Raw genomic sequence first — 21667 nt, 5'->3', positions numbered from 1 at the left:
CTGTTGTTCCATGTCCAGTTCTAACTGTTGCTTCCTGACCTGTATATAGGTTTCTCAAGAGGCAGGTCAGGTGGTCTGGTATTCCCATCTCTTTCAGAATTTTCCACAGTTTATTGTGATCCACACAGTCAAAGGCTTTGGCATAGTCAATAAAGGAGAAATCGATGTTTTTCTGGAACTCTTGCTTTTTCCATGATCCAGAGGATGTTGGCAATTTATCTCTGGTTCCTCTGCCTTTTCTAAAACCAGCTTGAACATCTGGAAGTTCACAGTTCACGTATTGCTGAAGCCTGGCTTGGAGAATTTTGAGCATTACTTTACTAGCGAGTGAGATGAGTACAAGTGTGGAGCATTCTTTGGCATTGCCTTTCTTAGGGATTGGAATGAAAACTGACCTTTTCCAGGTCTGTGGCCACTGCTGAGTTTTCCAAATTTGCTGACATATTGAGTGCAGCACTTTCACAGCATCATCTTTGAAGATTTGAAATAGTTCAAGTGGAATTCCATCACCTCACTAGCTTTGTTCGTAGTGATGCTTCCTAAGGCCCACTTGACTTCACATTTCAGGATGTCTGGCTCTAGGTGAGTGATCACACCATTGTAATTAACTGGGTCATGAAGATCTTTTTTGTACAGTTCTTCTGTGTATTCTTGCCACCTGTTCTTAATATCTTCTGCTTCTGTTAGGTCCATACCATTTCTGTCCTTTATTGAACCCATCTTTGCATGAAATGTTCCCTTGGTATCTCTAATTTTATTGAAGAGATCTCTAGTCTTTCTCTTTTCAAAACACCACAGACAGGGGGCTCACCCCAAGAACCATAAATCCTTTGACTTTTAAGAGAATGAGGTTTCCCCTACCTTGGTATACTTCTCCTAAGCCTCTGCCCTTGACAACAAAGCCTGCCTCTTTCAACACGGCAGTGTGCACTGGTCACCACAGCAGGACAGAGACGAGGCCAAGACTCTGAGCTCCTGACCGCCAGGGCATTACCAGCTAGCAACGACTCCTGGCTACCCTAGAGCTGGGTCCTTGCTCACTCTTTACCATCTCTGCCCATTTTCAATCGATGCATGTTAGGGGAATTCCCCAGTGCTATTAAATAGCCTAATTCAAAAGATATTTAACAACAGTCCATTTTCTCCTCACTGCACCCTATGGCCTGATGCGTTGGCTACAAAAGAACGTATGGCCGAGCACCTTCGCTATTCACCTGAAACCACCATAATACTGTTAATCGGCTATACCCCAATACAAAATAGAAAGTTTGGGGAAAAAAAGTCAAAAGACAAAAATTAAATTTTAATTTAAAATATAATTTTAAAAAGTAAAAAAAAAAAAAAAAATTGAACTCTAGGGCTTCTCTGGTGGCTCAGTGGTAAACAATCCGTCTGCTAATGCAGGAGACATGGGTTCAATCCCTGGTCCAGGAAGATCCCACATGCTGTGGAGCAACTAAATCCGTGTGCCACAACTATTAAGCCTGTGCTCCAGAGCCTGAGGACCACGACTACTGAAGCCTTCACTTCCTAAGCCCATGCTCCGCAATAAGAGCAGCCACAGCAATGAGAAGCCTGCTCGCCTCAACTAGAGAGTAGCCCCACTCACTGCACATAGAGAAAAGTCCTGGCAGCAACAAAGACTCAGCACAGCCAAAAATAATATAAATCAATCAATAAAATTATTAAAAAAAAAAAAAAAAGAATGCCTATATGTTTGCTCCAGCCTCTGTCTTCCTCAACAGGCTTTTACTCTATTGCTTTTGCCACACATGAATGTAAACACACGGTTACCTAGTGGAGGAGATAAAAAATATTATGCCAAAGCTAAAAAGGTTTTAAAGCCTTTAATCAGCATCGTCCCTATATTCTACAAAATGGAGAAGTGGCTCAGTGAAAAAACCCTATCCTAAGTAAAATTAAGGGGGGAAATTAAGAGGAACTAAAGAATTTCCCTGCAATTCTCAGTGAAAATGTAGACGAGGTGCTTTCAAATATCTTGTTCTCCTAACTTTAGAGAGAAACGTTTTTTAAAATGAGTCAACACTGACATAACATCATAATTTTTTCCTAAAGTAAGCATTAGTTTGCTTTCGATAGTTCATTCCTTCTCAGTACTTTTTTGAGCATACAGATTATGACTTTTCAAAATTATGAACCCTATGGAATTAGTCTACTGAATTGTAAGACTCATCTTCATGAAGTTAAAGTAGGCCTCTCACCCTTGTCCTGTAACAACTCCCATTTTAAGCACTTACTTTAAACCAGGCACTGTAGGAAGAAATGCATACATCTCACTTTATCTCCAAAACCACCCTGTGAGTTCTACAAATAAGAATGATAATTTCAAAGAGGAACTACCTGAAGTCACACGTTTTGTAAGTGGCAGAGTGGAGACTGGAACCACTGATTCTAACGTTAAAGCTCTTCCCCAGGCCTGCAGAGTCCAGTGTTTCCAGAGAGTCTGAGATGAAGTCTCTGCAAACAGTCTGGAGAAAGTATGGGTGTCTGTGTGTGGGGGTATCTGTGTGTGTGTGTCTTTCCCTAATCTGCTTCCATGCTGTGTCATAAAGAAAATTAAAGTCAAACTAAGGTCACTACTGAGAGGCTGGACTGAGCCAGCATGCTACTTCAAGGTCCACTGTATCATCCATATGTGTAAACAGGCCTTCCAATACTGGGCACAGCTCCAGGCACAGTGAGCCAGGACCCTCTCCCTGAGGACTCCAGATGTTAGAAAGTGATGTGAAGAAAAGACTAAGAGCTGTGTTTTGCAGTGTTAGGGTGTTGTCCTCAAAATGAACTGTCCGTGTTGGAGCTATTCTAGCTGTTTCCCTTTTATATCTAAAAGCATAGCTTTAAGCATTAGCGCTAATAAAATGTATTTTAGCTCACTGAGAAGTAAAGCAGAATGAACCTGATATTCACTGTGGGATGAATTCCTGGCAGTCCAGTGGTTCAGAACCCACCTTCCAGTGGCAGGGACGAGAGTTTGATCCCTGATTGAGAAACGAAGATCCCCCATACTGTGGGGCAACTAGTCTGCCACAACTTCTAAGCCTGTGCACCACAGCTAGAGAGAAGCCTGCACTCTACAACGAAGATCCTATGTGTTGCGACTAAACCCAATGCAGACAAATAAACAAATACTTAAAAAAATAAAAATATAACCTAAGAAACAGAGCAAAATGATAACAGGTACCAACCATGCTCATGGTCCCTGTTCATGGCTTACAGTTAGATTCTGAAGGAGTAACACGGATGCAAAGACTTACCTTTTCCTTAAATACTGCTTCATTCCATCCCTGCAGCCTTGAAATGGACTCATTCATCATTTTTTCTTTGCAGATGTTCAGTTTTTCTTTTTCGATTACATCAGCATTACTAGTCAGAAGGAAGCACTTGCTGCCTCTTGCTCTTCCTCTGCCTGTTAGAAAATAAACATTTTACTTGGTGTCTTTGATGTAAAACTCTGACAAATCTGAGAATGTGAACAAAGCAGGGCTAGTCCTAAAATTCGACTTGGGTTCACTGAATCCCACTTTCTGGAAAAGCCGAGCTGGTAGGGTGTGAGTCAACGCAGGGGTGCAGCTGCACATTAAACATTCAGACAAACAAGGAGCCCACTTAGGCTGCTTGCTCAGGGTCTCCCTGGTGCAGTGTGATGGGACAGACACATTATTAGAGACACTGCTTAAAAACAACCCAGCAAGCACCTCCAGGATGACATTGTGACGGCCCCAAAGATGAATGATAAACAGATGGGGAAATGGGGAAATAAGATACGTTCACAGGACTTCACTGGTGGTCCAGTGAATGGGAATCTACCTGCCAATGCAGGGGAAACAGGTTAAAGGCCTGGTCCAGGAAGATACCACATGCCACGGGGCAACTAAGCTTGTGCACCACAACTACGAGCCCACGTGCTCTGAAGTCTGCACACCCTAGAGCCTGTGCTCTGCAATAAGACAAGCCACCATAACGAGAAGCCCGCATACCACAACTGGAGAAAAGCCCGAGCAAAAAGCAAGGAAAACCCAGCATAGCCAAAAATAAATAAAACTTTTAAAAAAGAGACATGTTCACAACCACCAGAATATAGGTGGAAAATGAGAAGTGGTATAAGAAAGATGGATAAAAGGGCCACAGGCATTCAAATTAGAGATGATTGCCAGCTGGTAGACTGAGGAACCAGTGATGTGGAAGCAGGGCAAGAGAAACAAAGATCAGCAGCAGCAATACATGAGCAAGTCCTTCAAACAGGAAAAAAGATGAAGCCAGGGAGGCTGAAGTGGATAATACACAAAGTGGAAGAATGGGAAACAAGGTTGGAAACTTAAGAGGGTGCCGGATTTTGAAAATGCTTTAACATCAAGAAGATTTGGGAACCGTGGGAGTTTCTATACAGGGAGGTGACATGCTCAGAGCTGTTTTTCAGGAAAAATAATGTGGCAGCTGTAGTTATAGAAATTAAGAAAAAATAAGAAAGACTAGTTAAGAGGCTGCTTAGTTCCAGCGGGAGAACTCCTTGCACGTCCTTTCTGGCACACAGGGGACCCACCAGCACCTAAGCACAGCCATGAAGGGCTCACGTATGACTGCCGAAGCCTCAAAGCTGGAATTTTCCTTCCATCAACATGTCAGCCAATATTAACTAAGTAAGCAATATTCATTGTGAACAAGAACAAAAACAGACAAAACTGTGGACACAACTGTAGCCACCCCATCCTGACCAAGTAGGTCACCATAAGGGCCAGTGGCAGAAGGGGCCACTGTGCCGCCAGTGACAGCAAAGGAGAAGGGCTGGAAGGACAGACACGGTCACAAGTCAGACAAAACGGCAGCCTTTGAGTCCTGGCATCACAGCTCTTCTTACCTCTGGTCTGGATCATTTTGATGACATTGCCCACATACTCGTAGAGGATGACCAGATTGCACTGAGCAATGTCAATGCCTTCATCAGCAACCGAGGTAGCAATTAGAATCTTGCTGTCTCTGTTGGTTCGGAATGCATCCAGTGCACACTTCTGTGCTGGGAGGGTCATTCCTGTGTCAGAGGACATTACATAACTCACCAAGAGGGAACTTTACCCTTGAAAAAAATAGCTGTTAATTATGGAAAGCTTAGGACATGCCAGGTACTGTGATAAGTGCTTTATATTCATGATCTCACAACAGCCTTCAGGGAAGGGCCTATCCCTGTCCTTGCTTTAGAGAAGATAAGGTGGGGGTCTAACATCTTGGACTCTATCACAAGTCTGCCTGACCTCAAATTCCAGCTGCAGCACCTACTAGCTATGTGGTTTCGGTCACGATATCGCAAAACAAATATTAAATCTTTTGAAAAAATACCAACAGTTGGACAAATACCATAGAATACCACTTATGTGTAGAGTCTAAAGAAAAGGGTACAAATGCATGTATTTACAAAACCTAAGTAGAGTCATGCATGTAGAAAACAAACATGGTTACCAGAGGGGAAGGGGGGAAGGGATAAACAGAGACTGGGACTGACATATACACACTATTACATACAAAACAGATAACTAATAAGAACCTGCTCAATACTCTGTAATGGCCTATATGGAAAAAGAATCTAAAAGAAAGAGTGGCTATATGTATATGTGTAACCGATTCACTTAGCTGTACACCTGAAACTAATGCAACTATTTCCAATAAATCAACTATTTCCAATAAAATTTTTAAAAATATATCAATAGCTAACTGTAACGCCTTTGTGCACATACAGGAGTTCTCAGCTAACAAGACCTTTTCACATCTACTTACTCACTGCAACTTCACAAGGCCCTTTTTAGGTTGATATGGCGAGTGTTATGGCTCCCCTTTATTACAGGTGAAGACCTGGAGGTTCGGGAGGGATGGTAAACTGACAGCTAACCAGCAAAGCAGGCTTGGGATTTAAGCTGAGGGCCCCACCACCGTGCAGTTTCCAGCCACTGATACACTGAGCAGAGCAGGAACTTAAGTGGTCTCCACCTCAGAGTTAACAGAATTGATGAAAGTTCCAACTCTGTCCCAGTATATTGGCAGCAAAATCTTGAGATATATTTTGCTGAGGCCAAAACAATTTCTTTTCAACATGATCTACTGAACAATGAACATGCCCAAGACAGACACCACACTTCACTAATTTCTGAACTTAACTATTTGTTCATCAAACATTTATTCTACAATTATGGTTTGTCAGATAAGGATAGAATGGTTAAAAGGTTCATTTTTATCTAAAGGGAGCTTCTAGTTTGTAGAAGAAGGCTATACATGGGAAAGTATAATTCAATGTGATGACAATGAATGGAGCCAGAACTGTGTGCTGTGGGATGTGGGCGAGGGAGACTCCGCCCTAGTGGTCTAGACTTAGGAGGAGGGGGCGGCTGCCCAGCAGAAGCACGGTTACTGGCACAGAGTGAGTTCTCAATGAATGCGGGTGGATGGTGGATGGATAGATGAATGAATGAATGGATGGATGAACGGAGGGATGGACAAACAAATATCTTCTGGGTGCTTATGTATGGATGAATAACAAAGTTTGAAAATCAAGTTGGACTCATGCTGGAGTCATATGGCAGAAGCCTCTGAATTCCAACCACAACCTCATTTGGTAAGTCAACTATTCAAAATCTGACTTTGCTTTTTAGATTAGTGAGGCTTAAATTTTGCATAAAGGGAAACTTCAAGGGTGATGACCGAGGACTGAGAGCAGGACTGTTTATTATAAACAGCACTAAATAAGAGATACAGTGAGGACCTGTCATTGCTTATCACTGAGGCGTGGGGAGCAAGGCTGTGAGAATGTCAGCATGAGGACTGGCCACTGAGGATCAAAGGTGGCCTTTCATCCTTTAACCCCCCTACCCAGATTTTAGGATTATCTCTAGGACTTTTTAAAATTATAAAATACATAATGCATGTAAGTTTTTTACACTTTAAAGAATAACAATAAAATAGACAGCATTTCTATTTCCAGTTAATCTACTGGTTGAAAATTTGAGCAAGAGAGTAATATACTCAAACAATATTAAAAACAAAACAAAACTTCAGTTTTGTATGCAGGACATATGGGAGGAGGAAAGTCTACAAGTTTCTGACATTTGAGCATGGCAATGGCTTTTCAATGTGTCCACTGAGCTAGGCTGAACTGCAGTCCCCAGATATTCACCCAGGTGTTTCTGTGAAGGGAATTTGCAGATGTAATTAAACTTCTTAAATCAGTTGATATGGTTACCCAATAGGGACTTCATTTTAGGCAGGCCTGACCTAAACAAGGCAGCCCTTGAAAAGAGGACTGAGGTGATCCGTGACCTCAGACTCTGGACAGCTCATGCCTATGGGGTTCCACCTGATCCTGGCCTGCCCTGCAGACTCAGACTGGCTTTGCCAGTCCAGGTGTGTGTCAATTCCTTGTACTAAATCCCTGTGTGCCTGTCTGTGTACAATATACATGTGTTGCTATATATATATATGAATGTATAAATGTATGTGTTTATAATCTCCTACTGGTTTTGCTTCTCTGGTTGAACCCTGACTGATACAAGTACTAAGAAAGAATTAAAATATATATGTTCTTATATATATATATTAGATCTAATGCACTATATATAAATACCCATTGTCTGATTTGTTCTGCCACGTCCAGTCAATATGCCAGGTTTTAGAAAGCTGAGTTTAGGATTTTCTTCAATCCAGTTCTTTAAGGCCTGAAAATACAAAGAAATTGTCACTATTTGTATATTATCTGTATTAATTCAATATTGAATATATGCCACCTGATTTGAAGAGCTGACTCACTGGAAAAGATCTTGATACTGGGAAATAATGAAGGCAAAAAGAGGGAATGGCAGAGGATGGGATGGTTAGATAGCACCACTGACTCAATGGACATGGGATTTGAGCAAACTCCGCGAGATAGTGGAGGACAGGGGAACTTGGCATGTGGCAGTCCATGGGGTCACAAAGAGTTGGACATGACTTAGTGACTAAACAACAATGCAAGTAGAAAAAAAGCTTAAAGTAAACGATAATGGAAAAGAATTAAAAAAGAATGTATGTATATGTATAACTGAATCACTTTGCTGTACAGCAGAAATAAATACAATGCCATAAATCAACTCTACTTCAATTTTTAAAAAGTATACAGACAAGTACGCTGAAGTAGTTTTCAGACTAACAGACCTGAGGAATCAAAAGCTTCTTGTGATTGAATTCTATGCAACAAATAACTATAATGGTGTCTATCTTTGTAATCCAATATGATTCAATTTCTAAGACATTTTTTTCAGTGAAAAAGGCAAGGTTCAAAATAGTGGGTAGGTAGAAAATAAGTGAATTTAGAAAGATCTCAGGACACAAGATCAATACACAGACATTAGTTGTATTTCTAAATACCAGCAACAAACAAAAGTATCATTTATAATAGCATTAACACTTAGGTATAAGTTTAACAAAATATGTGCAGAATCTGTATGCTGAAAATGACAAAACACTGATAAAAGAAACCAAAGAAGATGTGGCAGGGGCCTCTAAGGTAGCTGTGAGTGATCTCCACCCCTTGGAATTCAGATCCTGTTTAATCCCTTCCCCTCAAGTGTGAACTGAACTTACTGACTTGCTTCTAATGAATAAAATAAGGCAGACCTGAGGGGAATCACTTCCAAGTTGAAGCTATAACATGACTGTGACCTTGGTATTAGGTGCCCTCTCCACCCCTCTTGGATCACTTACTCTAGGGGAGGCCAGCACCTCTCTGTGAGGCCAGCCTGTGCAGAGGCCCCCATGAATGAGCTAAGCATGTGTGTGCATACTCAGTCACTAAGTCATGTCCAACTCTCTTTGGGACCCCTATGGACTGTCGCCCTCCAGGCTCCTTTGTCAATGGGATTTCCCAGGCAAGAATACTAAAGTGGGTTGCCATTTCCTTCTCCAAGGGATCTTCCTGACCCAGGGATCAAACCCGTGTCTTCTGTGTCTCCTGCATTGCAGGCAGATTCTTTACCCACTGAGTGATTGGGGAAGCCCTCATGAATGAGCTAAGCACATCTTCTGCCAAAAACCACACAAGTTGGGTTGGACGTTGATCCTCCCAGCCTTGAGATGGCTGTAGCCATGGCCAACAACTGACTGGAGCCTCATGAGACATCCTGAGATGGAAACACCCAGTTAGTTGTTTCCAGATTACTGACCCATATGCATTATAGATGTCTGTTGTTTCCAGCTACTTAGTTTTGCGATAAACTGCTATCAGCAGTAGATAACTAATACAGAAGCCCTATATAAATAAAAAAGATACATTGTTATGATATCATTTCTCCCCAGTTTTATCTATAGGTTCAGTGAAATCCCAAATGAAATTTCAATAGATTTTCTCATAGATGTGTGTGAGTTTATTCTAAAATAAAAATGGAAAGGTAAAGAAAGATAGCTAAGACAATGTTGAAAAAAATTAAAAAGTTGGAAGACTCACACTACCTGATTTCAAGACTTAATTACTATAAAGCTACAGTAATCAAGACTGCGTAGGATGGGTGAAAGGATAGATGTACAAATGAATGGAACAGAATATAGAATCCAGAAATAGACCAACATGAATAGAGTCAACTGATCTTTTTAAGTTACAAATGCAATTCAATGGAGAAAGGATAGTCTTTTCATCATATATGCTGAAATAACTGGATACCCACATGCTAAGAGAAAAAAATCTCAATCCATACTTCAAAATGAATTGTAGACTTAAATATAAAATCTAAATCTATAAAACTTCTAGAAGATAACATGGGAAAAAATCTGTGCTCTTGGGTAGGCAAAGGTTTCTTAAACACAAAATCAAAAGCACAATCCACAAAAAGAAAAAAAAAAAAGATAAAATGGACTTGTCAAAGGTTAAAACTTTCAGTAAGAGATATAGTTAAGAGAATGAAAAGATCTTGAAGAAAATGTTTGCAAATCACATTTCTGATAGAGGACATTTTTGTCAGAAAAAAGAACTCTCAAAAAACTAACAACAATAACTTAAAAACTCAACAATAATAAATAACCCAGTTAAACCCCATTTTAAAATGGGCAAAAGATGTAAACAGATACTTCATCAAAGGAGATACATGAATGGCTAATGAGCATATGAAAAAAATGATAAATCATATTAGTCATTAGTGAAATACAAATTAAAACCTTAGTGAGGTACCACTAGGTGCCCACAGACACAGCTAAAAATTTTTTAATTGATGGAAAGAATAAAAATTTGTAAAATGCTTGCTGTAAGGGTATCAAGGCATTATAAACCAGAGTGACTGAGACAGTGAGGTACTAATGTAAGGATAAACAAACAGAAAATCAGAATAGAATAAAGAGCCCAGAAACAGACCCACACAGACTCTATATAGGGATGCTTAATTGCAAAGAAGTGAAGAACGGACACTCTTTTAATTAAAATGGTACTGGGCCAACTTGTATCCACACAGAGGAAGAAGCTTACATCCACCAGTGCTCGGGTTTTCACAAAGAGGATGGTTCTGGTCTCTGGGTTTAAGTGGTATTCCTCTTGCAAGATGAAGCAGAGATCTTTGAGTTTAGCGTTCTCATTGCTGGGATCCATAGAAATACCTTCTAGTTCCAACAGCTTTTCTGCAAAAAGGGGAATATTTTACAAAAGGTTTATGTGCGTGTGCTAAGTCGCTTCAGTCATATCCAACTCTTTGCTATACTATGGACGATAGCCTGCCAGCCTCCTCTGTCCATGATATTCTCCAGGCAAGAATACTGGAGTGGGTTGCTGTGCCCTCCTCCAGAGGATCTACCTGACCCAGAGGTCAAACCTACCTGTCTTGCATCTCCTGCATTGGCAGGCAGGTTCTTTACCACTAGTGCCACCTGGGAGCCCACAAAAGGTTTATAAATTCTAATAATTTAGAACACACTGCAACCTTTAGCTATAGTTCAAACATTTCATCTCTTAATCTCTGACCAGAATTTTATGATAAATAACCACCAATGCAATGCATACACTGAATACACTAACAAATGCATAAATTTCCCTCCCCCAGAGAGCTAGTTGTTCAGTATTTAGCATATATATAGTTAACACTTTGGTATAGACCAAAAAAATTATTATTTGGGAAAAGGCATTTGAGAGAGGAAGAAGAAAGACTTACTTTTCACTTAATATTTTCCTATATTTTTCTTAATATGGACACAGTGGCATCAAGAGCCATATCGGTTTTCTTCTTTATATAGAAGTACATAATTACAATCTTGTTTGGTTGCCAAGTCGTGTCCAACTCTTTGCTCCCCATGAACTGCAGCATGCCAGGCGTCCCTGTCCTCTATCTCACAGAGTTAGCTCAAATTACAGTCTTAATATCATTAAAACTTTTTTTATATTTTTTAAATCTTTATAAAATTACTAAAAGTTAAACCAAAAAATGTTCCTATCAATTGACTATTTCTATGGGATGTATCTTTTGCAAATCCTACTATTTTTTCCTTCTTCGAAACAGCAAATAGTGTAAGCAGCAGATTCTTTTCCTAAGTGCAGATTTCCCTGAAGTTTCACAGTCCTGCCACATATCCTATCTTCTTAAGCCTAGGACAAGTCCCTGAGCATCACCAGGTGTTGTTACTTGTGACACCATATGTGTACGCTGCCCCTGGAGTCTCCAGGCTCCACTGGCTTCCTCCCCCTGGAAACACCACCCACCTTCAAATCTCTGAGTGAGATCTTGCTCAATTGCATCAAATCCTGCTGCCCGGACATTTTTGAAGAAGTTTTTCAAGTAATTCAGAGCATCTTTCATCCGTGCATCCTCATTGATAATGAGGGCATCATTGTATTTCTGTTGAAAATGGAAAGTTTCAGTATGTTTCTAATGTCTAATACAACTACTGTACTTAAGTTCATTTCACTGTACTTAACACAGAATTAACTTTAATAATAAACATCTCAAGTCTATTCCAACTTAGTTTTTAAAGATGAATCATCTCTAACAGTACTGTAATAAAACCTTAGAACCATACTGTAAAAAAAAGAAAAAAAACAAGAAAACACCTCAATTAGCTAGAATTAGTCATTAATTCAGATCACTTTGGATCCTAGAATCCTTGGAAGAGAAAGAAAATTACATGAAAAACAAATGTCAAAGATTAAATCACAAAAATGAAAGTAAAGCAACTTCCACATCAACCTGCTTCATCATTTAGACATTCAACTTAACCTCTTTGTACATCCAAAACCATCACTGAATGGCACCTGTTCAGAATGATGGCGCTGACCCCTTACACCAGATATTCAGTTAAGTCCATTAAAATTCTACAAATTCATATGGATTGAATGTATTTTAAAATGTTTTCAATGGCACGATAAGCAGAGGTGATGGTGGTAACTGTTGCTTAAGCTCTTGGTTAACCAGCAAACGACTACAGACTCTGGACTTCTTAGCATGTGGTTTGACCAAAGGTAGGAAAACATGCTTCAGGCTATGGCAACACGACCCACCTACTGAACTTTAAAGACTTAAAGATGGCTGTCCCTGGTCATGTATCTACAGTAATATTCCCCACCCCCAAGGTCAAATATGGGGATACTGAGGTACAGCACAGACCCACGGCCTTTATTTCTGTCCCTCGGCCTCTAGGGCTAGGTTTCAGAGAGCAAAGACAGATGTTGAACAGGATAGCTTTTGGCATTTGCTTCATAAGAACCACCGGGAAAGTTCCTAAATGATGCTCTCTCAGCTGCCACAGCACAGCTCCCAGTAGGTGTTATGATGGAAATATCCTTGTCCAAAGAAGCCACATACCCGCAAATGTGACGTGTACAAAAACAGGGCTTTACAAATCCTGCTTTCTTCCTCTTTGTCTGGCATCTGAAACACCATGCACGCTTTCTGAACTGCGATAATCCACTGTTCATATTTCTGTGTCCCAAAATGCCTATTTTGAATTTGAGATAAGTTTTCTGGAAAAAAAAACAAAAACAGTTTTCCATTGTATCATCTGGCTAGTCATTTAAGGCCCTAAACATGTCTCGCCTTCTAATTTTGATTCCTTACTCTTTGTACACACAGAGTATTTCTCTTGAGACAGTTTTCAGCAGAGTCTACGTACAAACACAATTCTTACTGAATACCGACTACGTGCCAAGAATCAACATGTCTTGTATTTATAATTTCATTTCACAATGCCATGACGTAGATACACTTTATAGATGAGGAAATGGAAGCTCGGAGAAGTGAAATCATCACACCAAGTCACACAGCTAGTATACAGAGGGAGCAAGGATTTCAAACCCAGATGTGTCCCATACCCAAGCTCTACTGATTCTCTGAGCTGACAACCAAACAGCCCAGAGGCCAAACAAAGGCCATGGAATAAAACCTAACTGCCCCCCACCTTTTTTTTTTTGCCTGCGCTGGGTCTTTGCTGCAGCACACAGGGGCTTTTCTAGCGGTTGCATGTGGGCTTCTCTAGCTGGGGTGCACGGGGTTAGCTGCCCCACGGCATGTGGGATTTTAGCTCCCTGACCAGGGTTTGAATCTTGGTCCCCTGCATTGGAAGGGAGATTCTTAACCACTGGACCACCAGGGAAGTCCCCTCACCCATTCATCTTTAATCAGAGGAACAAAGGCAGTTACCCAGACAAGTAGCAGTAGCCCCATCTACAAACAAGGGGGCTATCAATAAACTAGAGCAATCAACATGTATTTACTGAACTTAGGTAGGTGGAAAAATGAGCTAGGCCATCTGGCAGTGAGCAGCTGACAGCGTCTGAACAGATGAAGAGATGGCGGAGGGTATAAGAGACAAGAAGAATAAGAAGGCAGAAAACCATGTCTCCCCACCCTTCTCCACCTCCAAACCCTGACCACATCCTAACGCTTCTGGATAATACCATGATCTCCTCCTACCTGGTCTCCTTACCTCCTTCTTCCTTCCCTCCAGTCCAGTCTCCATTCAATAACCGGAGGGAATTTCCAAAATTGCAGATGAGAGACAATGCTAATCCACTGATTAAAAGCCTTTAGGGAGGGACTTCCCTGGCAGTCCAGGGCTTAAGACTTCACCTTTCAAAGCAGAGGGTGCAGGTTTGACCCCTGGTTAGAGAACCAGGGTCCCAAATGATGTAACAAACTTCGTGATACAACTAAGACTCGGTGCAGCCAAATAAATAAATACATGTATTTTTTTTTAAGTCTTGAGGGACTTCCTTGGTGGTCCAGTAGCTAAGGCTCTGCACTCCCAACGAAGGGGGCCTGGGTTTGATCCTTGATCAGGGAACTAGATCCCATATGCCTCAACGAAGACCCAGCACAGCCAAATAAATAAATGTTAAAAATAACAATAATAAATGCTTTAAAAAATACAGTGTTTAGTGGGTTTCTCCAGTCAAACTCCTAGTCTGGCCCTCAGGGGGCTCTGTGGTCTGGCTTCCAACTCTCCTCTCTAGCAACTTTCCTTCCTACAGTTCTCAGGATCAGTGAAAGTCCCCAGACTCTCTCTGCGCCTGTCTCCTCTGCCTGAAATACCCCTCACTCCCCTTACTCCCACCACTCCCCGCCCCATGTTGCCTCGCTACTATCACTAACCCACCTTTGGCACTGCCGGTAGCCAAACCGAAAATGCCGTGAGGGCAGGGCTTGTGTCTGAGGGTCCACGCTGTGTTCCCACCACCGAGCACTTAGCCCAGCACTGAATGAACAAGAGAATGAATTCGTTCAAGAGAACTGCTAATAGGCAAGGAGCAGAAAGCTGGCAAGAGAAGCAGAACCAGATTGTGCGAGCAGGGCGCGCATGGCCGGGTGAGCGGCCGGCCGGCCGTGAGAGCTCTGCCTGGGAGAACGAGGATTGCCAGCAGGACACTGGCAAGATAAAACAGGTAATCCCAGGAAGACGAGCTGGGTAATGGGGGTTCGACGGGAAAGAGGGTAGAGGCGGGCAAAGCAGCTGTTAGAATAAGTTGTTAGAAATCAAGCTGTGAAAGAAAGAAGAGAGATTAAGCGTGAGAGAAGTTGAGACACAGAAGTTACCCTGGGGACGAGAATTCAACATCTCCGAAACTCTACACTCGTGCCTGCCCAGGCTGCTCCTTGCTCTAGAACGAGTAACACCTGCCGGTGCACACACAGGTGCCAAGAGAGAAGCCCCGCGCTCGCTCACTCGCTCACTCCCACCCAAACCCAGTGAGCTCTTAAATCCGAACGCTTCTGTTTGCACGAGCCAGCTCCCTTCACTAGCCCATCTCCACTGCCTCAGTTTGGCTCTCGTCATTTCTCATCACAGAACTTAGCAGTTCAAAATCGCGCATTGCTTCCCATTTGCTTTCAGGATATTTATTTATTTATTTGGCAGCGCTGGCTCTGAGTTGTGGCACGTGGGAATCGAGTTCCCTGACTGCAGATGGAAGCCAGGCCCCCGGCATTTTGAGCCACTGGACCACCGGGGAAGTCCCACTGCTAGGATAAAATTCAAACTCAGCATGGCCTACAGGATACCTTCACTGTCTGCCCCCGGCCTCTCCCCCAGCCCCACTCTCCTTTCTACTAGTCACCTGTTAGAATTAGCATGAAATCCTGCAGATTCTAAAATTCACTGTCCTCTCTCTTCCCTCTGCAACTGCTGTCTCTTTGACCACACTTGATCACCTCTCCTTCTTAACCTGGCTGACTTCAAGATCTGTCGCACACATTACCTCCCCCAGGAAGTCCTCCCTACAGCCCAGTCCTGGCCTAAGCTCCCCTGTGCGCCCATGATAGCAGTGTGTAACCCTGCCTTGCCACAGGGCAACTATTCGCATCTGATTCTCATTGTTTGATGGTGAGTTCCTTGAAGGCAAGACTGTCTTTAATCTTGGTGCTTCCTTTACCTAGCATAGTACCTGGCACAATACCCGATGAATTAATTACTTGATTTAAAAAAGGAGAAGAGAACTTGGCAACTTCAAGAGAGCCTCAAAAGAATAAAGGATCAAAGGTCACCTGTAGGTTTGAATCCAAGACTTCAGGGCAATGGTGGTTTCATTCATACAATGAAAAGCTAAATTTGGAAGGTCAAAAAAGCAATGAATTGAATTAAATATGGTATTTTTCAGCTGTGTGTGTCTAGGTGGATTTACTTTGGATTTAAAAAGGAAAAAAAAAAAAGCAAGAGAAAATAAAGGAGGACTTATAAGCCTCCTGAATAACAAACAAGAAAGTCAAACTCTGGGTATGGTCTTGACATTGTTTGGACTAAGAAAAGTGCAAAAAGACCCCAGTGAACAACAAATGGCCGTTCCCAGATGGAGAGAAGACAAAACGAGGTTATTCTCACCAAGAGTTACAGTCCCAAGTTCTTCAAAGATACTCTTTGCTAGAGCCTCTGTTTCTGCCATCAGCTGAGATATGATGTGTTTAAATCTGTCTGTAGTCCGTGATTCCACTTTCCTGAAAACTAGAGCCATCAAAGGAAAGTTAGTATTTCTCAGGAAGAACACATCATAGTTCAAAGCAGGTATCTCCAAACCTTTCTCTGCCTTTGTCTCTTCCTCTGTAAAACCCTAGGCCCCAAGCTCACAGGCAGGTCATCTGAAAGATGAGACAAATACTCAAGACACCTTCAGCCACTCCCTAGTGTTTAATGCACTCATTCTAACATTTTCCATGGTCCAAGTCTAATTCAACTTTTTTTAAAATAATTTTATTTATTTATTTTTGGCTGTGCTGGGTCTTCATTGCTGCATGGGCTTCTCTCTAGTTGTGGCGAGCAAGGGCTACCCTCTAGTTGGAGTTCGTGGGCTTCCGATTGTGGTGACTGCTTTTGTTGAGGGGCACAGGCGCGAGGGCATGTGGACTTCAGCAGTGGGCTCAGTAGTTGCGGCTCCCAGGCTCTAGAACTCGGGCTTAGTAGTTGTGGCACATGGGCTTAGCTGCTCCATGGCATGTGGGATCTTCCCGGACCAGGGATTGGACCCGTGTCTCCTGCATTGGCAGGTGGACTCTTTACCACTGAGCCACCAGAGAAGCCCTCAGGCACATTTTAGATTCTAGTTTTCCACGTGTGTATCTGGTGAAAGAGGTCAGAATCAAGAGGCCTGGGAGCTGGGAGTCCTCAGCCACACTTTAGACTCTGCATCAAAAGCTCTGGGGCCTTTGGCGAGCGCCTCAACTTTCCTGGGACTGTTTTCTTCCCTCAAAAATGCCCCGCAGCTGCTTTTCCATCACAAAGTCATGTCCAACTCATTCATGACCCCATGGACTGTAGCCCTCCAGGCTCCTCTGTTCATGGGATATCCCAGGCAAGGATCCTGGAGTGGGTTGCCATTTCCTTTCCCTAATTCAACTTCTTACTCCGGCTTTCCTGTTAACTCAACACAGAGCTCCTGCTCTGACTAGGCTGATACCCATCTTGTTTCTGCAAATACTGTATTTTAAGCCCTGTCTCTGTTCTTTGATCTTCTCCCTTCCCACCTAACCCCCAGGGTTGTTCACAATGCTCCAAATACTCATTTTTGCAGTATCCACAGAACATGCTGGGTTCTGGTGATAGCTGAAAAGAACATGCTCTGCGCTCCAGAGAAGGCTATCTTCTTAGCAGAGAAAGATACACAAGCCAGATGACCAGACACAGAGCTGTGACAGTATGTGCAAAGTGCCATGGAGCACGGGGAGGCTTCTCTCATTCTTCCTGGGGCGGCAATGTCAGGGGATAAACAGGGGAAGAGGCGAGGAGGAGTGAGCACAGTCATGTGCAAAGGCTGGGATGGACAAAGCTTAGAGGGAGAACACACATGACTCCTCCATCCCAGGAGCCCAGAGAAATGCAACTTGGTTGGGTTTGTGGGAGATGAAGCTGAGATGAAGCTCAACGTGTGGGAGAGACCAGATGAGAAAGAAAGTTGTGCCTACCCAACTCTTTGCAACTCTTTTGGACTGTAGCCCACCAGGCTCCTCTGCTCATGGGATTTTTCAGGCAAGAATACTGGAGTGGGTTGCCATTTCCTTCTCCAGGGGATTTTCCTGACCCGGGGATCGAACTTGCATCTTCTGTGTCTCCTGCATTGGCAGGCAGATTTTTTTTTTTTTTTAACTGCTGAGCCATTGAGGAAGCCCAAAGAAATTTGTATACGACATCAAAAGTTGTAGGTTGAGTGCCTTGTCTAAATTCCTTACAGCCAGCGCCCTGACCGTCTTTGGTGTGTTTGTTCTGCCTTGTAGTCATTTGGTTGTGTGCTATTTAGAGAGCAAGGGGTGAAGTCGTACTTGTCTTCTGTACCCTCTCTCTCTTGCTGGGTTAGTATAGCATTGATATTCAAGAAATATCAATCTTTGTTAGTCAATCTTAGTAATCAAATCATATTCTGATCTTTTGAGGAAGGACAGGATGAGTTCAGATACTTTCACTTCAACCAAAATTCCAGATACAAATTCAAATAATGGATAGGAACTCAGTATCGTCCTCAGGCACAGAAGGCAGGAAGGACCAAGCCACGTGCGTGCTAAGGTGTTCTCAGCACCTCTCTCACTGCCGGTACCTTTGTTAAGGTTTATGGAAATGAAGAGTAAGAATGACTGCTTTCTACAGGCCACTCCTGAGCTTCACTGGGGAGAGAAGCAGGAAATATGATTATTTTCCAAGTTTGCAGATAAATATTTTCCTCTAAACAGAGAAAGGGTAAGAATTCAGTGTTCATCTACATGACCCTGAACTAAGAATAGCAGAGGGTAACAAAGTCCCAAAGGGCTTGTGACTGGGTCCCACTTACACTTCTGGGGCTTGTAAACAACCTCCTCCAGCTCCTCCAAGTTGTCTCTGACTGTTGCTACCACTGATGTGTCGAGAGAAGCACACAGCTTGCAGATATATTCTGTGGCTTCGGCTGTGTTTTTGGCATCTCCAACACCAACTGAGGCAGTCAGCCCAATGACCTGTGAGGAGGATTCCAAATCATCAGATGTCTGGGACATAGCGAGATGTTTCCACAATCCCTCATGTAACTCTTTCCTGATAAAGTAGGGTTTTTATTTTTTAAACTAACTTCAGATAAAGAACAAGAATTTTTTTTTTTTCTGACATTCTCTATGACATCAAAAATGGAAAGGTCCCCATTAGGTGAAGCACTGAGTAAATGCAGGAATCACTGCTCTGCAGCTGAACACGAATCAGCACAGAAGCCCAGAGAAGAAACCCTTTCCAGGCAGGACTGCTCTCATCTTTATCCTTGTTTCCCCGTGACGCATAGAACAATACGCTGAAAAGGGCAAGGACTAAAATCAGACATGCTTCCATTTCAATCTCAGCCATGTCACACTGGCTGGGTGTCTTGGACAAAAATCTTTATCTCTCTGTAAAGTTGGGTGACTTTAGCCATTTAAACTGGAAGTTGTGTGACAGAGAACAGACTTGTTTGTGATTGCCAAGGGAGAGAGTGGTGGGGGAGGGATGGACTGGGAGTTTGGGATTAGCAGATGCAAACTATTATATATAGGATGGATAAACAGCAATGTCCTACTGTATACACAGGGAACTATATTCCATATCCTGTGATAAACCATAATGGAAAAGAATATGAAAGCAATTGAATTGCTTTGCTGTACAGCAAAAATTAATACAACAGAAATTAATACTGTAAATCAAATATGCTTCAATTTTTTTTAAATGGTAGCTTCAATTTTAAAAAAGTGATAACTTCAATTTAAAAAACAATGGTAGCTGGGTGACTTCAATAAGATGACATTTGTAAAGAATTTAGTTTAATGGTCTTCTAATAAATATTTATTTCTTCCTCTAAAAGTCACTCAAATATTGAATGACTGAATGACTGAATCATTCAAATAAACAAGGAATCTAGTTAACTATCAATTTTATTCTAGAAGAAAAAACTGTAAGAAATGTGATTTCTACTAAATTCTGTCTGAATTTTGGGCACCATACTGGATTTCTTCTAACCTGTGCTTCCTAAATGGTTAATTGTTAAGCCTAGAGAACACAGAGGTGAGACTGGTAAACCAGAGGCATGGTTTCCAACCTCATTTGGCCTCAATAATACCAGGCCATTCATCTGTGTTCCTCTCGGTTGTGTCTCCCATTTCAAATTTTCTCCATGCACCCTGAGCTCCCACCTCCATTCTCATCTTGATTATTCTCAGTGAACCATCTCTCTCTCCTTCATTCAAGAGAAAATGCCAGGGATTCCATACCCTTCCTGCCCCCACCTATAAACTATTCTTTGTCTTGACTCCTCTCAGCCCTTCCCCTCTGATGACACCAAAAACAATGCTTCATCCGCTCTCCGGTACTAATGCACCTACGCAGCCCATACCCGCTCGTCTCTCCTGGCATCTTGTTCTGCCAATCATTCCCTCTCTCCCATCCTGCCCCACTGGTGGCTATCCACAGCTTCATACTCTGCACTCAGGCAATATTAAGAACTTCATGATTCTTGGCGATTCCCTGGCAGTCCAGTGGTTAGGACTCAGCACATCCACTGCTGTGGCCCGGGTTCAATCCCTGGTTGGGGAACTAAGGTCCCCATAAGCCATACAGCACAGCCAAAAAAAAACAAACAAACAAACCTTTAAGCTTCTCAAGCCCCTGTGCACTCTCATGCCCCTGTGCCTCTAGACACACAGTGGCCTTTACTGCAAACCATCCAGCTATTTTCCTTATAAACTCTTGTTAGTTTTTACCTATCCTAACTTCTATTAGGTCTCACTTTACTTTCATAGCACATTTAAGATCACTTTCATTTCTTTGCTGTACAACTCCAACACGTGTTATTACCATAAATTATGACATAATTCTCACATATGTGGCTCCCCACAAAACTCAAGCTGCTTGAAGGCAAGGACTATCTTTTTATATTTGTGCCCCAGTGCCTAGCACAGGGCATGACACATGGAGGTACCTAATACATATTTGTTAAGTGATTAAATGAATGAATCAATCAAAACTAACCTAATGAGTTGTACAGTATGCAAGGATCTAAGAAGGACATCCTCAATATGGCCACAAGGGTAAGTAAATACGATTTAGGAAGAAATCCATCTGACTTTGGACATACCTGGGGCAGTGAGTCTGAAGATCCTCCCAGTTTCTGATCTAGATAATGAAACATGATCATATTATATGGATGGTGTTTATTGGTGTTGTGACATTCATCAAATATCATCAAAGTAAAGATGGAGAGTGATGGAATAGTCCCATCTTTAAGGCTGTTCACAAGAATCTGTGGTGTTAAAATGATGATGTCATTGTTCTCAACAATCTGTTCCACAGAGATACTGTCAGCTGTCGCTCCAGAAATGCCTGAAACTTTGTACCTGGAAGATGACAGAAATTTCCCATTAGCAACCATGATGTGAATAAGGAACCACAAAGATCAGAACGTCAATTAAATTCTCCCTAAGTCCAAAAGGAATGGATTTGGAGAAAAGGTAAGTGCTTGGAGCAAAGCCTGACACATAGTAAAGTGAAAAAAGTGAAAGTGTTAGTCGTGTCAGACTCTGCTACCCATGGACTATAGCCCGCCAGGCTCCTCTGTCCATGGGATTCTCCAGGCAAGAACACTGGAGTGGGTAGCCATTCCCTTCTCCAGGGGATCTTCTCGACCAAGGGATCGAACTGGGATCTCCTGCATTGTCAGTGGATTCTTTACTGTCTCTGACATATTGTAAGTGATCATAAA

The 21667-nt window shown here is 42.2% G+C and overlaps 1 protein-coding gene across 2 annotated transcripts in view; it reads right to left on the bottom strand.

The window, feature by feature from the left end:
* The window catches only part of RIGI (RNA sensor RIG-I), a 49415-nt gene that overhangs the window by 13252 nt on the left and 14496 nt on the right, over positions 1-21667 (bottom strand). For both annotated transcript variants that reach the window (XM_055577807.1, XM_055577808.1), the window contains 9 exons: positions 21044-21302; positions 18746-18908; positions 16315-16434; positions 12807-12964; positions 11708-11843; positions 10487-10635; positions 7625-7715; positions 4877-5047; positions 3276-3427 (listed from right to left, as the gene is read on the bottom strand). In XM_055577807.1, the coding sequence (XP_055433782.1) occupies positions 3276-3427; positions 4877-5047; positions 7625-7715; positions 10487-10635; positions 11708-11843; positions 12807-12964; positions 16315-16434; positions 18746-18908; positions 21044-21302 (1399 nt within the window). The remainder of the gene's footprint in view (positions 1-3275; positions 3428-4876; positions 5048-7624; positions 7716-10486; positions 10636-11707; positions 11844-12806; positions 12965-16314; positions 16435-18745; positions 18909-21043; positions 21303-21667) is intronic.

The sequence above is a fragment of the Bubalus kerabau genome, chromosome 4 (genome assembly GCF_029407905.1).
Source record: "Bubalus kerabau isolate K-KA32 ecotype Philippines breed swamp buffalo chromosome 4, PCC_UOA_SB_1v2, whole genome shotgun sequence".
NCBI classification, from domain to species: domain Eukaryota; kingdom Metazoa; phylum Chordata; class Mammalia; order Artiodactyla; family Bovidae; genus Bubalus; species Bubalus kerabau.
This window is presented reverse-complemented; position numbering and strand designations above follow the sequence as displayed.